Source organism: Globicephala melas, chromosome 15 (assembly GCF_963455315.2).
Source record: "Globicephala melas chromosome 15, mGloMel1.2, whole genome shotgun sequence".
Classification (NCBI taxonomy): domain Eukaryota; kingdom Metazoa; phylum Chordata; class Mammalia; order Artiodactyla; family Delphinidae; genus Globicephala; species Globicephala melas.
The window spans coordinates 6357772-6374292 of NC_083328.1; the positions used below are offsets into that span (position 1 = coordinate 6357772).

Below are 16521 nucleotides of genomic sequence, written 5' to 3' on the forward strand. Positions count from 1 at the left end.
CACAGCTGAAAGGAAACTCAGAGGAGGGAAACTCAGAGGAAAGTGGCCATGGACCCAATCTCAAGCTTTTCCACGGAAACCTGGGTTCTCCTGGCTACCATCCTCGTGCTTCTCTATATGTGAGTAACTGTCCAGGCTTGTCTCCTCTGTGATCTTGGACTTGGGGTGCTAATCAGGTCTCCCTTTCCTTGTCTGTTTTGAAGATCCAAGTTAATGGACCAGAAGTTGCTAAAGCTTTGGGTACTACCAAAAAAAAACCTTTTCCCCTTTCTACCTAGAATGAGAATCTCCAAATCATGGAAGAGTCAAGTAACTAATAAACATGATTAATTCCCTGGAAGATTCCTGCTTCAACTTCTCAGGAACACTCAAATTGGAAACATTTATCAAGTATTCATTCTAGGATTGGGACGGTGAAGACTTCAGCTGCTTTTATCTAATCATCATTACTTTTTGTGGGTCTCACAGTGCAGGTGGGAAAGGAGGTGATGAGTGGATGTAATATCACTTTTGGAATCACTGTTATTAGTTATCACCTACATGTTACCTCCCTAGGTTGACTGTCCAGTTCTGAGCCAGTGACTGGCCAGCTCCAGCACTTACTACACAATCCCTGTGACCTGGTTTCCTCTTTCACTTTATAGATATGGAACTTATTCACATGGACTTTTTAAGAAGCTGGGGATTCCTGGGCCAACACCTCTGCCTTATTTTGGAAATATTCTGTCCTACCAAAAGGTGCGTGATGTTTGAGCTCCAGCTTTGCTTCTTCTGGTTGCAAATCTCAGCTGAGTTCCATGATAAAATTTCCCCTTCTCAAGAGAAAGGTCTGAAGTTTCATGCTTTCCAGAAACGACACCATAGGCTCCACTCAGCACATGGCCAAGTTTACCCCATGGCTCCATTTTCAGCTGTTAGGAGCCTCAGGTTTTGCGGCCTCAGACAGCCCAGCTCTCTAGCTGATTCAGCACAGGACTTGATTTTCCATCTGGTGAGTATTGTGAAGAGGATTTTCTTTCTGCCAGGTGCAGATTCCCAGGAAGGCACCATCCCCTTAGTATTAGGAGAAAAGCATGAAGAGGGTGCCTGGTCGTGGCTTATTAAGCTGCCTACACTACAGTCAGACTTTCCTTTTGCTAGCATGTGCTGTGGGTACCCTTTTAAAAGAAATTCCTCCTGGATTGATTGGAAACTTCACTTTCTGAGGCAACCCTAGTACTCACCGTTGAGTAATTTGCACATACTTGAATTCCCTCAAGAACTGCTAACCCCAGAAGTTATTTCCATGCTCTAATCCACCTCTTGTACCGGTGACTATTTTGGAGATTTGAGAGATGGAACAAGAACTTTCTGCTTTACTTCTGTGTCTTCAGAGGAGGCACCTCATGCATGAGTTTGAGCAGAGAGAGAGTATAACGGAGACTGGATAGTGGTTGTCTTCGACTTCAGATATTTAACTACTAAATGAACTGTGGGTTAAAAAACAAAAAAACAAGGCAGAATTACTTATGGAAAATCACTAGAAAGGACAGGATTTGGCAAAATTATTAAAATTTTAATTTAACTGAACAGAATGTACTAGGTGGCATATGGACTATGAATTCTGGCTGAGCCTTGATATTAATCCAGCTCTGATGCCTTGCCCAGGGCCTGGCCCCTGAAATGAAGGTCATGAGCTACGTCCATGTGTCCAGGGGGCAGAGCCTTGTGTGTAGGCTGCTCTCTGGCTCAGATTTCCTTTCCTGCAGACATAAGCCTTGTTTCTCAGATCCTGATTCTCCCAACTGAGGTCTTCATTGTCTCATTACTGTCTGTGAACTTCATGAACTGTTTTCTCTCTGAAAAAGCAATAATTTATTTTCCACCTTTCCCGGATGAACTCCTTAGTAGATGCACTCCGAGACCCACATTTCTGGGACTTTCTTTTGCATAGTTAAACCATCAAATATCACAGCAGAAAGTTAGCTACAGGAAGGTTTTTGTTGTTGTTTGTTTTTAAGTTACAGAAGTGAAAACTCAGGGCAAGTGTTTTAATTGCACTGTCCTTTGTCCTTTGTGTAGTTGTGGTATCTCCCCATCTTTTCCGTGCTGAGCTGGAAAACTAGAAGGCGATCTACTTTGTCATTCATTCATTCACTCACTCACTTTATCACTCACCACACGCCCTAGATGTTTTGTTTACTGCTAGACCCAAAGAAGTTACTGGCGCCTTAACTCCCTTATTCTGCTAGAATTCTAGAGGGGGCTCATGAGATAAATGAAAAGGCTGCTTAACTAGGAGATGCAAGTGTGTGTAGGAAACTCTTACCCTCAGCTTCAGTTTTCTCACTTGTCCCTGGAGGATTAACTCAGAGGGTTATGAGATTTTAGAGACAACACGGTGCTCAAGCAAAAACCCTCAGAAAGACAAGGAGTAATTAGTATTCATTGACAAGGGTAAGTGTTTAGTATCTACAATACTCAAAGAAAATTCGAGTGATTTTAAATTCTCCATTTCAAATATCTCCTCTATTTTGTCTTCTTTCCCCTAAGATGTCTCTGAAAAAGTGTTTCCTTGCATTTGCCAGTGGGAAATAGGAAGCCTGATACCATGCGATTCAAGTAATTTTTGTGCTAATTAGAGGTAAAGTTCAATACATTTAAACTAATAATCCAATTTTTTTTCTTGCAGGGTATTTGGGATTTTGACAATAAATGTTTTAAAAAGTATGGGAAAATGTGGGGGTGAGTATTCTGGAAACTTCCATTGTGTAGACTTGTTATGATGTGGCGCCCCCTTGTGGTGTGGAGGACAGTCTCAGTCCAGAGCTTCCTAGGATGAAGTCATCTATCGTAAAGCTTTGGAGGCTTGTTCTACCAGGGATGCCAGATGTCACCAGGTGTCCAGGTCCACAGTCTGAGTCAGGCCTGGAGAGTCACAGGTCATCACTTTGCTCCAGACTTTGAGGCCCAGGGACTCCTAACATCACTTTATGCCCAGTACCTTGCTCTTCCCCCCTTCGCCATTTTTTCCTTCCTTGGGGCACCTTTAATTGCATAAAATGCATTATTCCAGAACATTCTAATATCTGCTCACAAATGTATGCTTTTATCGTCTCCCACATGATTCACTTTTAATTAAAAACCAAAACTCCTTTACCTAAATTTTGGATTTAATATGTCCTTTTCAAAGAAGGACTCGGGGGTATAGGTAACAAGAAAAGGAAACCATTTCTGCTCAGCTTTTTAAAAATTTCTCTGCACTTATGTAGTTTAGTTTGTTTTTTTTTAAGTCAAGACTTTTCAGTAGAAGTGTATACTGGTATTGCTTTAACTACTCTATTCCTCTGACTTTGAAGAGATGTGGGATATTTCTAACACATAGTGTTTCCGATGGGCTGAAGGACTTGATGATTTTGTAGAGTGGCCCCAGCTGATTGCAGTGGCTGGTCCCTTTTGCAGCTGCTGGAGGTTTGGTGCGAGCAGCAGGAGAGGTGTAACGTGGTGACTATTTGCCAAAAGCAAGTGGGAGAAAGTTCTTCCTCTCTGTACCTCTTCATCTTCTCTCATCAAGTTCTCAGAAACCATAGGGCTCTGCTGAGTTGCCATGGCCCCAAAAGGCAACGTGATTGCGTGGAAAAACACGTAGCACTGGATTGCCACTGGACCAGCTCCAAATGCCCCTCCAACATTTAGTACTTTTGAGCTCTGGATGGAGTCACTCTTTCATAGTAGATCCCAGTTCTCTTTTTAGAAAATGTTTCTCATGTTTAGGTGTAAATAAGAACCACCTGGGAGGGCTTGTTAAAAATTAAGCCTTGGGCCCCACCCGCCAGCAACACTGAACCTGGAGGATCTGGGATGGGGCCCAAGAATCTGAATTTTAACTCAGAGTGTAAGAAATACTAAGGCTGGAGTGACATCATGAGTATAAAGGGTCACCCCAAACCACTATCCCTTCTCCACCCAGGTGTTTTTGAAAAAACATGATGGGAAGAAGGGAAATCATCCAAGAAATATGGTCAGTCAGATGAAAAAGCAGATTAAGTGCCTCCTCAATCCCTTCCGTCACTGCTTCAACACTAAATGCACATGACACCCACTTAAACCCTCTGAGTTTTAGAATTTTTTGGGGGGGGGAAATAATGCACTGGTTCTCATCCATTTTTATATGTGATCACAAAACCATTTGAAATTCCTGTGTGAAGTCAGAGGAATAATAGGTAACATGCAGAAAACCTTCCATTGTGTTCTAGCCATTGCAAACGATTGATAGAGGAAACAAAATGCCGGAAGACAGTGTGATTAACTTAGAGTCAACCTCATGCCAGTGGCCCATTCCCATGAACGGGCATCCTGACAGTCAGGAGATCAGGCCAAATTGGGATGTGTCACATTTGAGGAGTCAGCTTTGTGTGGTACATGTGTCAAAAGTGGACCTGCCTAGCTGCTGATGGATGTCAGTCACCAACATGGAGCCCTAGGCCCTCTTGGAACCCATGTCGAAGAATAAATATAAATAGTGAAAAGAAAATATTTTAAAAATGAATTTATACATGTTCCTCTGAATTACTTGATTCTCTCAGTCCTTTTGTTTCAAATCCTTGATGCTACCAAGGATATCTCCTTGTTATTTAAAATATGATTTCCTTTAAAAAAGTATAAAGTAAGTGTATTTTTGAAAATAGAGCAAAGAAACCTTTCATAATCCTACTTTCACTTTTGAGCATTCTTGATCTTCTTCCATTTGCAGACACATTGTACATATTTATGATCAGTGTGTCTACAAGTTTCAGCTATTACATCATTGCATTTTTCATGCTTTTGATATATCTTCAAAAATGACAGAATGGGTGGACTCTCCGTAATTAATTATTTTTTTGTTTCAAGTTAATTAACTTGCCTTCAATTATTTACTAAGCTAACTTATGTTTTGATATGAAATATTTTAAAGCCCTAAGAATTATGAAGTTGGTATAGGAAATACCCATACACACACCACCTAGACCTAACCCATGTTTTTTTTTTTTTTTTTTTTTTTGCGGTACGCGGGCCTCTCACTGTTGTGGCCTCTCCCGTTGCAGAGTACAGGCTCCGGACGCGCAGGCTCAGCGGCCATGGCTCACGGGCCCAGCCGCTCTGCGGCATGTGGGATCTTCCCGGATCGGGGCATGAACCTGTGTCCCCTGCATTGGCAGGCGGACTCGCAACCACTGCGCCACCAGGGAAGCCCCCTAACCCATGTTTTAATGTTATTTCTAACCATGATCTCTAGTAGTAGGGATTATGTAACATCTAGTTGAAAATCTGGACTTCTGGTTGTGGCTCCAGCTGCAGAAACTGGCTCATTAAGTTTAATCAGCTCTGTTTTCCCTACACAGGTTTTTTGATGGTCGACAGCCCGTGTTGGCTATCACAGATCTAGACATGATCAAAACAGTGCTAGTGAAAGAATGTTATTCTGTCTTCACAAACCGGCGGGTAGGCATGCATTTTAAATTTTTAATTAATTAATTATTAAATTTTCATTTTGAAATAATTATAAATTCACAGCATGTTCTCAAAAGAAAAAAATACATGTTATGTACCCTCGTCATGTTTCTCCCAATGATAATATCTTGAAAAATTATAGTACAGTATCAAAGCAGGAAATTGACATTGATTCTATCCACAGAGCTTATTCAGTTTTAATCAGTTTTTTGTGCACTCATTTTTGCGTGTGTGTTGCTGTATGAAAATTTATCATGTATTTATGTTTGTGTAACTACCTCCATCAATATACAGAACTGTTCCATCACCATAACACCCCCTCCTACTATTCTTTTATAGTCACCGTGAGTACCTTGTCTTTTCCTCTTATCAGGGTCTTTAGCACAGCAAAATTTTTTTTTTTAATTTTGATGAGGCCAGTTTTGTCAATTTTTTCTTTTATGGGTTGTACCTTTGATGTCAAGTCTGAAACCTCTACCTAGTCCTAGGTTCCAAAGTTTTTCTCCCTTATTCCTCTAAACAGTATATAGTATTATGTTTTACATTTAAGTCTATGATCTTTTTTTTTTTTTTTTTTTTTTTTTGCAGTACGCGGGCCTCTCACTGTTGTGGCCTCTCCCGTTGCGGAGCACAGGCTCCGGACGCGCAGGCTCAGCGGCCATGGCTCACAGGCCCAGCCACTCCATGGCATGTGGGATCCTCCCAGACTGGCGCACGAACCCATGTCCCCTGCATCGGCAGGCGGACTCTCAACCACTGCGCCACCAGGGAAGCCCAAGTCTATGATCCATTTTGTGTTGATTTTTGTATAACATGTGAGCTTAGGTCATAGTTCTTTTGTCTTTGGGGTTTTTTTTGGGTTTTTTTTTTTTGCCTGTAAATGTCTGCGTTGTTCCTCCACCATTTGTGGAAAGACTCCTTCCTTCATTAAATAGCTTTTGCACCATTGTCAAAAATCATTAGGGCCTATTTCTGTGGGTCTATTTCTTACTCTCTGTTCAGTTCATTGATCTACGTATCTATCCCTCCCCCAGTACCACACAATCTTGATGACTGTAGTTGCACAGTAAGTCTTAGCAAGTAGACTATCCCTCCCACTTAATTTTTTTCAGAATTGTTTTAACTATTTTCGGTCCTTTGCCTTTCCCTACAAATTTAGGATAAGCTAATCTATGTTTGCAAAATACTTGCTGAGGTTTTGATAAGAATTGAATTAACCCTTACATCAACTTGGGGACAATCTATATTTTTACTAGGTCACATGTTTGAATCTATGAACGTAGTATTGTTTCTCAATTTATTTAGGCTTTGTTTGATCATTTCACAGCAGTCTGTAGTATTCAGCATAGAGATTTCATACATGTTTTGTTTTATTTACACCTAAATTATTTCATTTTCTTTAGAGTGATTGTAACTGGTAGTGAGTTTTTAATGTGCTGTTACATATTCATTGTTATCATATAGAAATGGGGTTGAGTTTTGTGTGTTGATCTTATATGCTACTAACTCGCTCAGGTCATTTATTAGTTCTAGAGGTTTCCCTATTATTTCCTTGAGAACTTCTATACTGACAATTATGTCAACTGAAAATAGCAACACTTTTTTCTTTTCCAATCGGTATGCCTTTCATTTATTTTTCTTGTCTTGCTGCACTAGCTAGAACTTACGGCACTAGTTCAAACTTTTTATAATGTAGGGAAAGAATGGTGCATTTTTCCTGAGCTTTCACCACCTAAAATTTTTTATTGGTTTATTTTGGACAAAAGAATTGTATATACTCAAGGTGTACTCAACATGATGCTTTGATATATGTATATGTTGTGAAATGATTACCACAAACTAATTAACACATACATCCCCCCTCATGATTACCTTTTGTGTGTGAGTGGTATGAACGTTTGAGATCTACTCTTTCAGTAAATTTCAAGTGTGCATTACAGTATTATTAACTAGAGTCACCATACTGTAAATTAGGTCTCCATTTATTCACCTGATAACTGAAAATTTGTACCCTTTGATCAATATCTTCTCCCCCTCCCCCATCCCATCTCCCACTAGCCTCTGATAAGCACCATTCTTCTCTATGTTACTATCAGTTTGAATTTTTTTGTTTTTTTTAGATTCCATATATAAGTGAGATCATGTGATATTTATCCTTCTGTGTCTGGCTTAATTCACTTAGTGTGTTGTCCTCAAGGTTCATCCATGTTTTAGCAAATGGCAGGATTTTCTTTTTTCAAGCTGAATAACATTCCATTATATATATAATTATTCACACACACACAAACACACACACATTTCTTTATCCATTCATCTGTTCATCTGCATTTAAAGGGATTGTAGGTCAGACTTACTGTTGCCATTTTCTTAATCCAGGTGTTTCATAGATTCTTTGTTTCTTCTTTTTCTCTTCTTCTTGTCTCCTTTGTTATTTCATGATTTTTTTATAGTGGTATCTTTGATTCCTTCTTCTTTATCTCTTTATCAACTATAGGTTTTACTTACTGGTTAGTGAAGCTTACAGAAAACATCTTATACATACATATAACAGCCTATTTATTCTCATTCAAAAGCTGAATGTTTTTACTCTCCCTCCCCTACTTATTTTATGTTTTTGATGTCATAGTTTATAGTTGATCCTTGAACAGTGTTGGGGTTAGGGGTGCTAACCTTCCCTGTAGTCAATTTGCATATAACTTATAGTCCGTCCTCTGTTATGTGGTTCCTTTGTATTTGAGGTTCCTCCGTCCGTGGTTTCATATCCACAGATTCAACCAATCATGGATCATGTAGTACTGTAGTATTTACTATTGAAAAAAATGCACCTGTAAGTGGACCTGCGTAGTTCAAACCTGAATTGATTAAGGGTGAATTGTACATCTTTTTATATTGTGTATCTATTAACAAATTATTTTAGCTATACTTTTTAAAAACTCTTTTGTCTTTTAACATTTACCCTAGAGTCATAAGTGACTTGCACACCACCATTACAATATTACTGTATTCTGAATTTGACTATATATTTACATTTACTAGTGAGTTTTATTATTTCATATGATTTCATGTTACTAGTTAGTGTTCTGTCTTTTCAGCTTGAAGACCTTCCTTGTAAGGCTGTTCTGGTAGTGACAAATTCTTTCTGCTTTTGTTTGTCTAAAAATTTCTTTATTCCTCCCTCATTTCTGAAGGATCCCTTTTTTGGGAAAAGTATTCTTGGTTGGTTATTTTTTCATTAAATGTTTTATATATTTTAACAATGAACTCATTTGGGCCTGGGATATTTTATGGAGAGATTTTAAGTTAGTACTTCAATTCATTTACTTGATCTTTGCAAAGTACTGACTTTTTTTTTTTTTTTTTGCTATAGTTTTTTTGTTTTGTTTTGTTTTGCTTTGTTTTGGGCATATGCCCTTTATCAAGTAGAGAAAGTTTCCCTCTCCTCCTAGTTGATGAGTTTTCATCATGAATGGGTGTTGGAAATATCCGTTTTAAAACAAAATTTTATTTTGGAAGAATGTGGAAATTTCCAAGCAGCTTGGTTTGATAGCCAGTCCCAAGTTGAGATAGAGAATTACCTTTTTTCCTTCTTATCCTGGGCAAAAAATATAGGGGAAAATGTTTTTTGTGTAATTGCATTATTTCTTCAGACTAGCAAATAGATTCCTAATCTTTCAAGTGCTAAGCACTGTTTTTAGAAACAATCACCATATCAAGACATCCCTTTTTCCACTTGCTCAGGCTTTAGATATATGTAAAGACAGAACTTGTCTGAGTCAACATACACTTTGCCAAGGCTATCTGGCTATCTGTCACCAATACCCTTGTACTTTGCACAGCCCAGGAGGATGAACTAGGTCTTATGCCTGTCTGTTCCTCTGGAAGAACAGTTCTCCTACTATGTGGGTCATTTCATTTAAAAGGAGATTGGCATATAAAGTCTGGAAATGATGTCTGGTGGCTGGATGTCTCCTTGACCCTCACAGGAAGCTATGCATTTGGGATAAATATTTATTGAGCATCTAGCATAGGGCCTGCTTCCAAGTAGACAGTCACTAAATATTTGTTGAATAATTGGTGCACATTGAACACAATTTCCAAAAATGTCGAGACTTTCAAAACTTATGTAGGGTAAAATGTGTTTTTTTCAACTCTAGACGTTTGGTCCAGTGGGAGTTATGAAAAATGCCATCTCACTGGCTGAGGATGAACAATGGAAGAAAATACGATCATTGCTGTGTCCAACCTTCACCAGTGGAAAGCTCAAGCAGGTAAGAAAAGAGGACTTTCAATTAGAAACTTAAAGAATAAGGTAGGAAATAAAATCACAGTCCTTTTCCAGGGAGGAGGCTACTAAATTTGAGCTTCCTAAAATAGCCTTTTATCTTCACCTCCTAGAAGAGACATTATGAGAGTCCTTATCAAATGTCACTTCTCCATTCATGGGAAAGTCAGGTCCTTCTAGGACTTGAGTCTCCACATTTAACCTCGGGTGGTGTTTATTTTGTGTCTAGATGTTCCCCATCATTAGCATGTATGGAGATGTGTTGGTGAGGAACCTGAGAAAGGAAGCAGAGAAAGGCAAGCCCATCACCGTGAAAGAGTAAGTAGGGGTGAGGCTGCTGGTACCTGAGCTCCACTGAGACCCTCCAGCTGCCTGCCAGGGAGCCAGATTCCCACTGCTGAGTTACGGTAGTGACCAGACAGAAGTAGGTATGTGGTGGTATAACTCCCAAAGGTCCATCCCAGAAAGAGAGGTGGCTCACCAAAAAAAAAGCAGGACAGCCAGGAGAGAAGGAAGAAACGTGACTGCACCCATCTTGAGTGTGGATGGCATGGAATGGTGGCAGGGAAGAGACTTGGTACATACTGGTAGGCAGTGGGTGACGTACAATCATCACAATATGGAACTCGGAACAACTTAGATCTCTTCACAATCTGGCTGAGGACACCTGCAAATACTGAATGTTAAATCTTGCCACCACTCCCCTTTCTGTCAGTCCAAAAAGTCAGAAGGCCTCATACAGGCTATGGGTAGGATGACCATAGAATTGATCATTTTTACTCTTTACCTTTTACAGAAATGAGTCTGCCCTCAGGTCAACCACAGACCACTGGAGTTGAGGAAGTGTGGGTCTTTCAGGGTCCTTAGCAGGGGTGTAAGACAGTGAGGGATGATGTTCCTGGCAACTCAGAACAGGGTGCTACTGTTCTGTAATTCACTGAAGAGGAATCAGCTCTGAGCACAGGTTCTGTGGTGAGGCAAGATCCAGATCAGCGTCCCCTTTCTTGACTCCCCCAGGACGAGTTAATTTTACACCCTTGGTTCTGCTCAGACACAGTCCTTATACACCTATTATTGCCTGTAGTCAAAACACACTACTGTACTTTGTCTGATTATGGGTGTCTATCCCTCTATGACTGAGCTCCTTGAGTTTGTGGGGGGACGTCTAACTTGCCTTAGTGTCCCCAGCCCTCCTGGCACAGGGCCAGCTGCATCACTGGCACCTCAGACACACCTCATGTGTGAGTGATAGTAGCATAGACTCTGCCATGGACCAACAGGTGGTTCTGAAAGAGTGTGGCTCTCTACCTGCCTTGTCTGGGCATCTGATTTCACATGCACTTCTTGTTATATGTGTTGGGTAAGGAGAGTAAAGAGGTGTTGATTTTAGTTGTTCCTATCTTTCTCTACGCAGCTTCTTTGGGGCCTACAGCATGGATGTGATTACTGGCACAGCATTTGGAGTGAACATCGATTCCCTCAGCAACCCACAAGATCCCTTTGTGGAATATACTAAGAAGCTCTTGAGATTTGATTTCCTTGATCCACTCCTTATCTTTTCAAGTATGTGGACCACTATATTTCTTTTTCTTTCCTTCATTCGTTCCTTCCTTCCTTCCTCCCTTCCATCTCTTTCTTTTATAGATATCTATATTGAGATATAATTTATATACCATGTAATTCACCCACTTAAAATGTACAATGCAATAATATTTAGAACCTAAGTGTCTGTTGACATATGGATGAAGAAAGCGTGGTAGGTATATGTACGTGCATGTGGGTGTGTGTGCACACGTGCAGTGGAGTTCTAGTAAGCCATCAAAAGGAAGGAGATCCTGCCATTTGCATAATGTGGATATACCTTGAAGGTATTACGATAAGTGAAATAAGTCAGACAGAGAAAGACAAATACTTAAATGCTAAATCAAAAAGAAGAAAATCAAACTCATAGAAGAACTATTTCATAGTTTTGATTTACCAGAAGTGGGGTTGGGTGGTGGGGGAAGTGAATGAAGGTGGTCAAAAGGTACAAACTTTGAGTTATAACATAAATAAATACTGGTGGTGTGATGTGCAATGTGACTACAGTTAAAACTGCTATATGATATATTTGGATGCTGCGAGGTCATAGAGCTTTGCTTATTGCACCTTTGTGGTATAAGTTTTGAAATCAGGAAGTATGAGTCCTGCAACTTATTTCCTTTTTTTTTTTTTCCCCAATATTGGTTTGGCTCTTCTGGGCCCCTTGAAATTCCGTATGAATTTTAAATTCAGCTTGTAAATGTCTACAAGGAAGCCAGCTAGGATTCTGACAGGGAATGTGTTAAATCTGTAGATTTGCTATCTTGACAATGTTAAGTCAAGATAGCAAATGTTAAATATTAAATCCTGATACATGAACATGGAATGTTTTTCATTTACTTCGATCTTTATTCCAACAATGTTGTGGTTTTCAGAGCAGAAATTTTGCACTTTTTTGTTAACTTATTCCTAAGTATTCTATTTTTTACTTTATTATAAATGGAGTTATTTTCTTAATTTCACTTTTGGATTACTTATTGCAAGGTATAGAAATACAATTGATTTTTGTGTATTGGTCTTGTATCCTGAAACCCTGCTGAACTTGTTAATTAGTTCTAATAAGTTTTTAGTGGAGTCTTTATAATTTTCTATATACAAGATTATGTTATCTTATGATAGAGATCGTTTACATCTTCATTTCCTATATGGATACGTTTTATTTCTTTTTCTTCCCTAATTCTCCTGGCTAGGACCTCTAGTACAATGTCGAGAAGAAGTGGTGAGAGAAGCTTCCTTGTCTTGCTCTTAAACTTAGAGGAAATCATCCAGTCTTTGACGATTAAGTATTGCGTTATATGTGGGTTTTTGTAGATGGCCTTCATCAGGTTGAGGAAATTCCCTTCTGTTCCTTTTTGCTGAGTGTTATTATCACAGGAGTGTGTTGGATTTTGTCAGTTGCTTTTACTGTATATTTAGATGGTCATATGGTTTTGTTCTTTATGCTATTGAAACTGTGTATTACACAACCTTGCATTCCTTGAATTAAACCCCCCTTTGTTGTGGTGTATACCTCTTTTTATATTTTGCTGGATTCATTTGTTGAGGATTTGTGCATCCATGTTCATAAGATATGTTGGTCTGTAGTTTCCTTTTCCTATGCTATCTTTGCCTGGTTTTTGTATCAGATTAATACTGGCCATATAGAATGAGTTTGAAAGTGTTTCATCCTCTTCTATTTTTCAGAAGAGTTTGTGAAAAATTGTTGTAATCCTTCTTTAAATATTTGGTAGTATTCCCCATTGAAACCATGTGGACCTGAGCTTTTCTTTGTCAAATTGTTGTTTTTCTCTTGATTACTAACTAAAACTTTGTACTTCTTACAGGTCTATTCAGATTGTCTATTTTTTTTTTTTTCATCTGTTTCTGTATCCATTTTATCTAAGTTATCGTATTTATTGGCATAGAGTTGTTTATGGTGTCCTTTATAGTCCTTCTCATTTGTTTAATGTGAGTGGTAGTCTCCCTTCTTTAGTTTCGACAGGGGCAATTTGTCTTTTGTCTTTTTCTCTTGGTCAATCTAGCGAAAAAGTTCTTTTAAAAGAATCAACCTTTTGTTTCATTGATTTTCCTCTATTGTTTTTTTATTCTCTAGTTCATTAGTTTCGGCTCTCATCTTTATTATTTTCTTCCTTCTGTTTGCTTTAGTTTTTGTTTGCTCCTCTTTTTTCAGAATGTTAAGGTGGAAAATTATTAGGTTATTGATAGGAAATTTTTGTTCTTTTAAAATGTAGGTAAATAAAGCCATACATTTCTCTCTGAGCACTCCCTTTGCAACATTCCATCGGTTTTGGTATGTCTTGACTTCATTTTTATTCACTTCAAAGTAATTCCTGATTGCCCTTTTGATTTCTTCTACAACCCATTGGTTATTTAGGAGTGTATTGTTTAATTTCCACACATTTGTGAGTTTCCCAATTTTCTTTCTATTATTGATTTCAAATTACATTCCATTATGGTTGAAAGACATACACTGTATTAAATCTATCCCATTATTTTTTTGAACACCATGATTAATTGAAGTAGCAGACTATGGTCTGTTTTATCCAAAGAAACTGTAGTTCAGTAGATAAAAGTCAATGAAGTCCAAAATGTAATCCTGTTCCTCTGGTCGTGTGAAAGATAGAGGGAGGACCACTGATCTCACTACTATAGTGATGACCCCTATATGTGGACTTGCCCTTGCTCAGGCCTTGGCTTGGAAGTCTGAGCAAAGGTCATAGAGGGACTGATCCTGATTGAGAACCCTGGTGTCTCTTACTCTCTGATTGGTAGTGCAAATTATAATTGCTCCAGGTAAATTTTGCATTTTTACTCTGCTTTCCTTTTATCTTTTCCCTTACAGCACTTTTTCCGTTCCTTCGTCCAGTCTTTGAAATATTAAATCTCTCTGTGTTTCCAAAAAATGCTGTGAATTTTATCACAAAATCTATAAAAAGGATGAAAGAAAGTCGCCTCAAAGATAAAGAAACGGTAAAATCTGGTGGTGGTGACATGAGGGTGTTCACCTTTTGGTAATTTATTGAGCTGTATACACACGACTTATGCACATCTCAGCATTTTTAAAGGTAGGTAGAGAACTACAGATTTTAGAGTAGAAGAGTTCTAAACTTTGGGGGTAAATAAATATGTAATTTACCTTTGGGGGTAAGTTCTTTGGGGAAGAAGATAAGAAAATGAGTCAGAGAGAAATGTTTAAGTTTAAAATAGGTGTGCCAATTAGTATATCACTGCATAAATACTGTTGAGTTAAGACTTTACCATTTCCCTTCAATAAATTGTCAAAGGATAAAAATTACTGTTTATAAGTGATTTTACTCATATTTCACCAAATATTAGATTGGCAAAGAATCACTTCAAATCCGATCCTCCTATTTTATAGATTTTCCAATGGAATGCCTCATCAGGCACCTGGCGGAGTGTAGTCTGTGTTAAATTTGAGCCCTCTCATAGGCTGGAGTGGGCAGGGGTCTTCTGCTGGCAATGAGGCTGCAAGCTGGTTAAGCCAGCTTTGCCTCATGAGGCCTGGAGGCCAGCACAAGGATGTCTGCAGGTCAGGGGGACAGGGCTGGGCATCCCAGGAAAGCACTGAAAGCTGTGTAGCAATCTGGAAGGATGGGGCTCTTGAAGGTGCTTCTACACAAGCTGCCAGTGAACTCTGCAAATGTCTGGGTATTAATTTATGTGGCTGTTCCTTAAGAATTAAAGCTGGAGGGAAAAAAAGATTGAGGTTTTTTCTTCTTGCTCTCCTGAGCAAACAGGTGTGACAGGAGAGAGAGCAGGTAACTCTTTGGTTAAGAAGCTGTTTCAAAAACCAGAGAAACCAAAGATCAGAGAGAGTGAGGACCAAAAAGCAGATGGACATGATGGCTGGGTTTCTCTCAGGGAAACATCATGCTCTCCAAGATTTGTAGGTGGATGTTTTGGTCACTGAGGACTTAGTCAGTACTCGTCAGCCTTCTGCTCTTTAAGGGGTCGTATTCTCAGGGAAGAGGTGTGAAATATGCACTCCTGATTTATTTCTGTCTTCACAAGTAACTTTCTGCCATTGACATTTCTCTTTCTGCTTCTAGCACCGAGTGGATCTTCTTCAGCTGATGATTAACTCTCAGAATTCCAAAGATGTGGACACCCGTAAAGGTAACCAGGGAGAGCTTACGAGGGGCCACTGTGGGGAGGTGCAGAGCTAGGGTGTGGTTCTAAAAATGTGCAGGAAGTTTTCCAGGCAGCTGGAGATTTTTGCCAAATTGAAGGAAGACACGTGGTCAGACAGGAATGGTAGCAAGAGATACTTCATAGGTGTACGCAGGCACAACCTTGTTCAGAGCTCGAAGGGCAAGTGTAACAAGGATGTCATGCCCATCAGTCAGTCATGGTCTGTGGATCACCTACAGCCGAACCTCTGGGGAGCTTGTTTCCAATGTCAATTCTCAGGCTCCTCTGGACCCAATGAGTCAGAACCTCTGCCTGGAAATTTGCATCAAGACTTCATCCCATCAGGAGGAACATTGCCCCAGTGTTGATGACCTTAACTTGGAACACTTGGTTAAAGTTGTGTTCACTAGCTTAGTCTACTGTAAAGTTCAGTTTTTTCCTTTGTCATTAACAAGCAGCTGGTGGGAGAAACCTTTGAGACTGGAAATATAGTGTTCCTCTTCAAATTGTCACCCACTAGTTTTACCATCCATGGATGGTTTTTGACTGAAAACTTCATTACTGTGATGTTTGCAAAATGAATTTGTAATTTCATCATTCTTCTGTATTTATCAGTTGATGTTCTATTTTAAGGGAGAGCTTTCCATTCTCCCCCATCATTTATTTATTTATCTATATCAGTACGTTCTCATGTGTAATTTACTCTCATATCATTTTTTTAACATCTTTATTGGAGTATAATTGCTTTACAATGGTGTGTTAGTTTCTGCTTTATAACAAAGTGAATCAGTTATACATATACATATGTTCCCATATTTCTTCCCTCTTGCATCTCCCTCCCTCCCACCCTCCCTATCCCACCCCTCTAGGTAGACACAAAGCACCGAGCTGATCTCCCTGTGCTATGCGGCTGCTTCCCACTAGCTATCTATTTTATGTTTGGTAGTGTATATATGTCCATGCCACTTTCTTACTTCGTCCCAGCTTACCCTTCCCCCTCCCCGTATCCTCAAGTCCATTCTCTAGTAGGTCTGTGT

General features: G+C 39.3%; 1 protein-coding gene across 1 annotated transcript in view; it reads left to right on the plus strand.

Annotated features, from left to right (window-relative positions):
* The window catches only part of LOC115846856 (cytochrome P450 3A29-like), a 29423-nt gene continuing 12902 nt past the window's right edge, over positions 1-16521 (plus strand). Inside the window, exons 1-9 of the mRNA XM_030846090.2 lie at positions 1-119; positions 645-738; positions 2672-2724; positions 5361-5460; positions 9624-9737; positions 9981-10069; positions 11166-11314; positions 14175-14302; positions 15403-15469. Of these exons, the coding sequence (XP_030701950.2) occupies positions 49-119; positions 645-738; positions 2672-2724; positions 5361-5460; positions 9624-9737; positions 9981-10069; positions 11166-11314; positions 14175-14302; positions 15403-15469 (865 nt within the window). The 5' untranslated portion in view covers positions 1-48. The remainder of the gene's footprint in view (positions 120-644; positions 739-2671; positions 2725-5360; positions 5461-9623; positions 9738-9980; positions 10070-11165; positions 11315-14174; positions 14303-15402; positions 15470-16521) is intronic.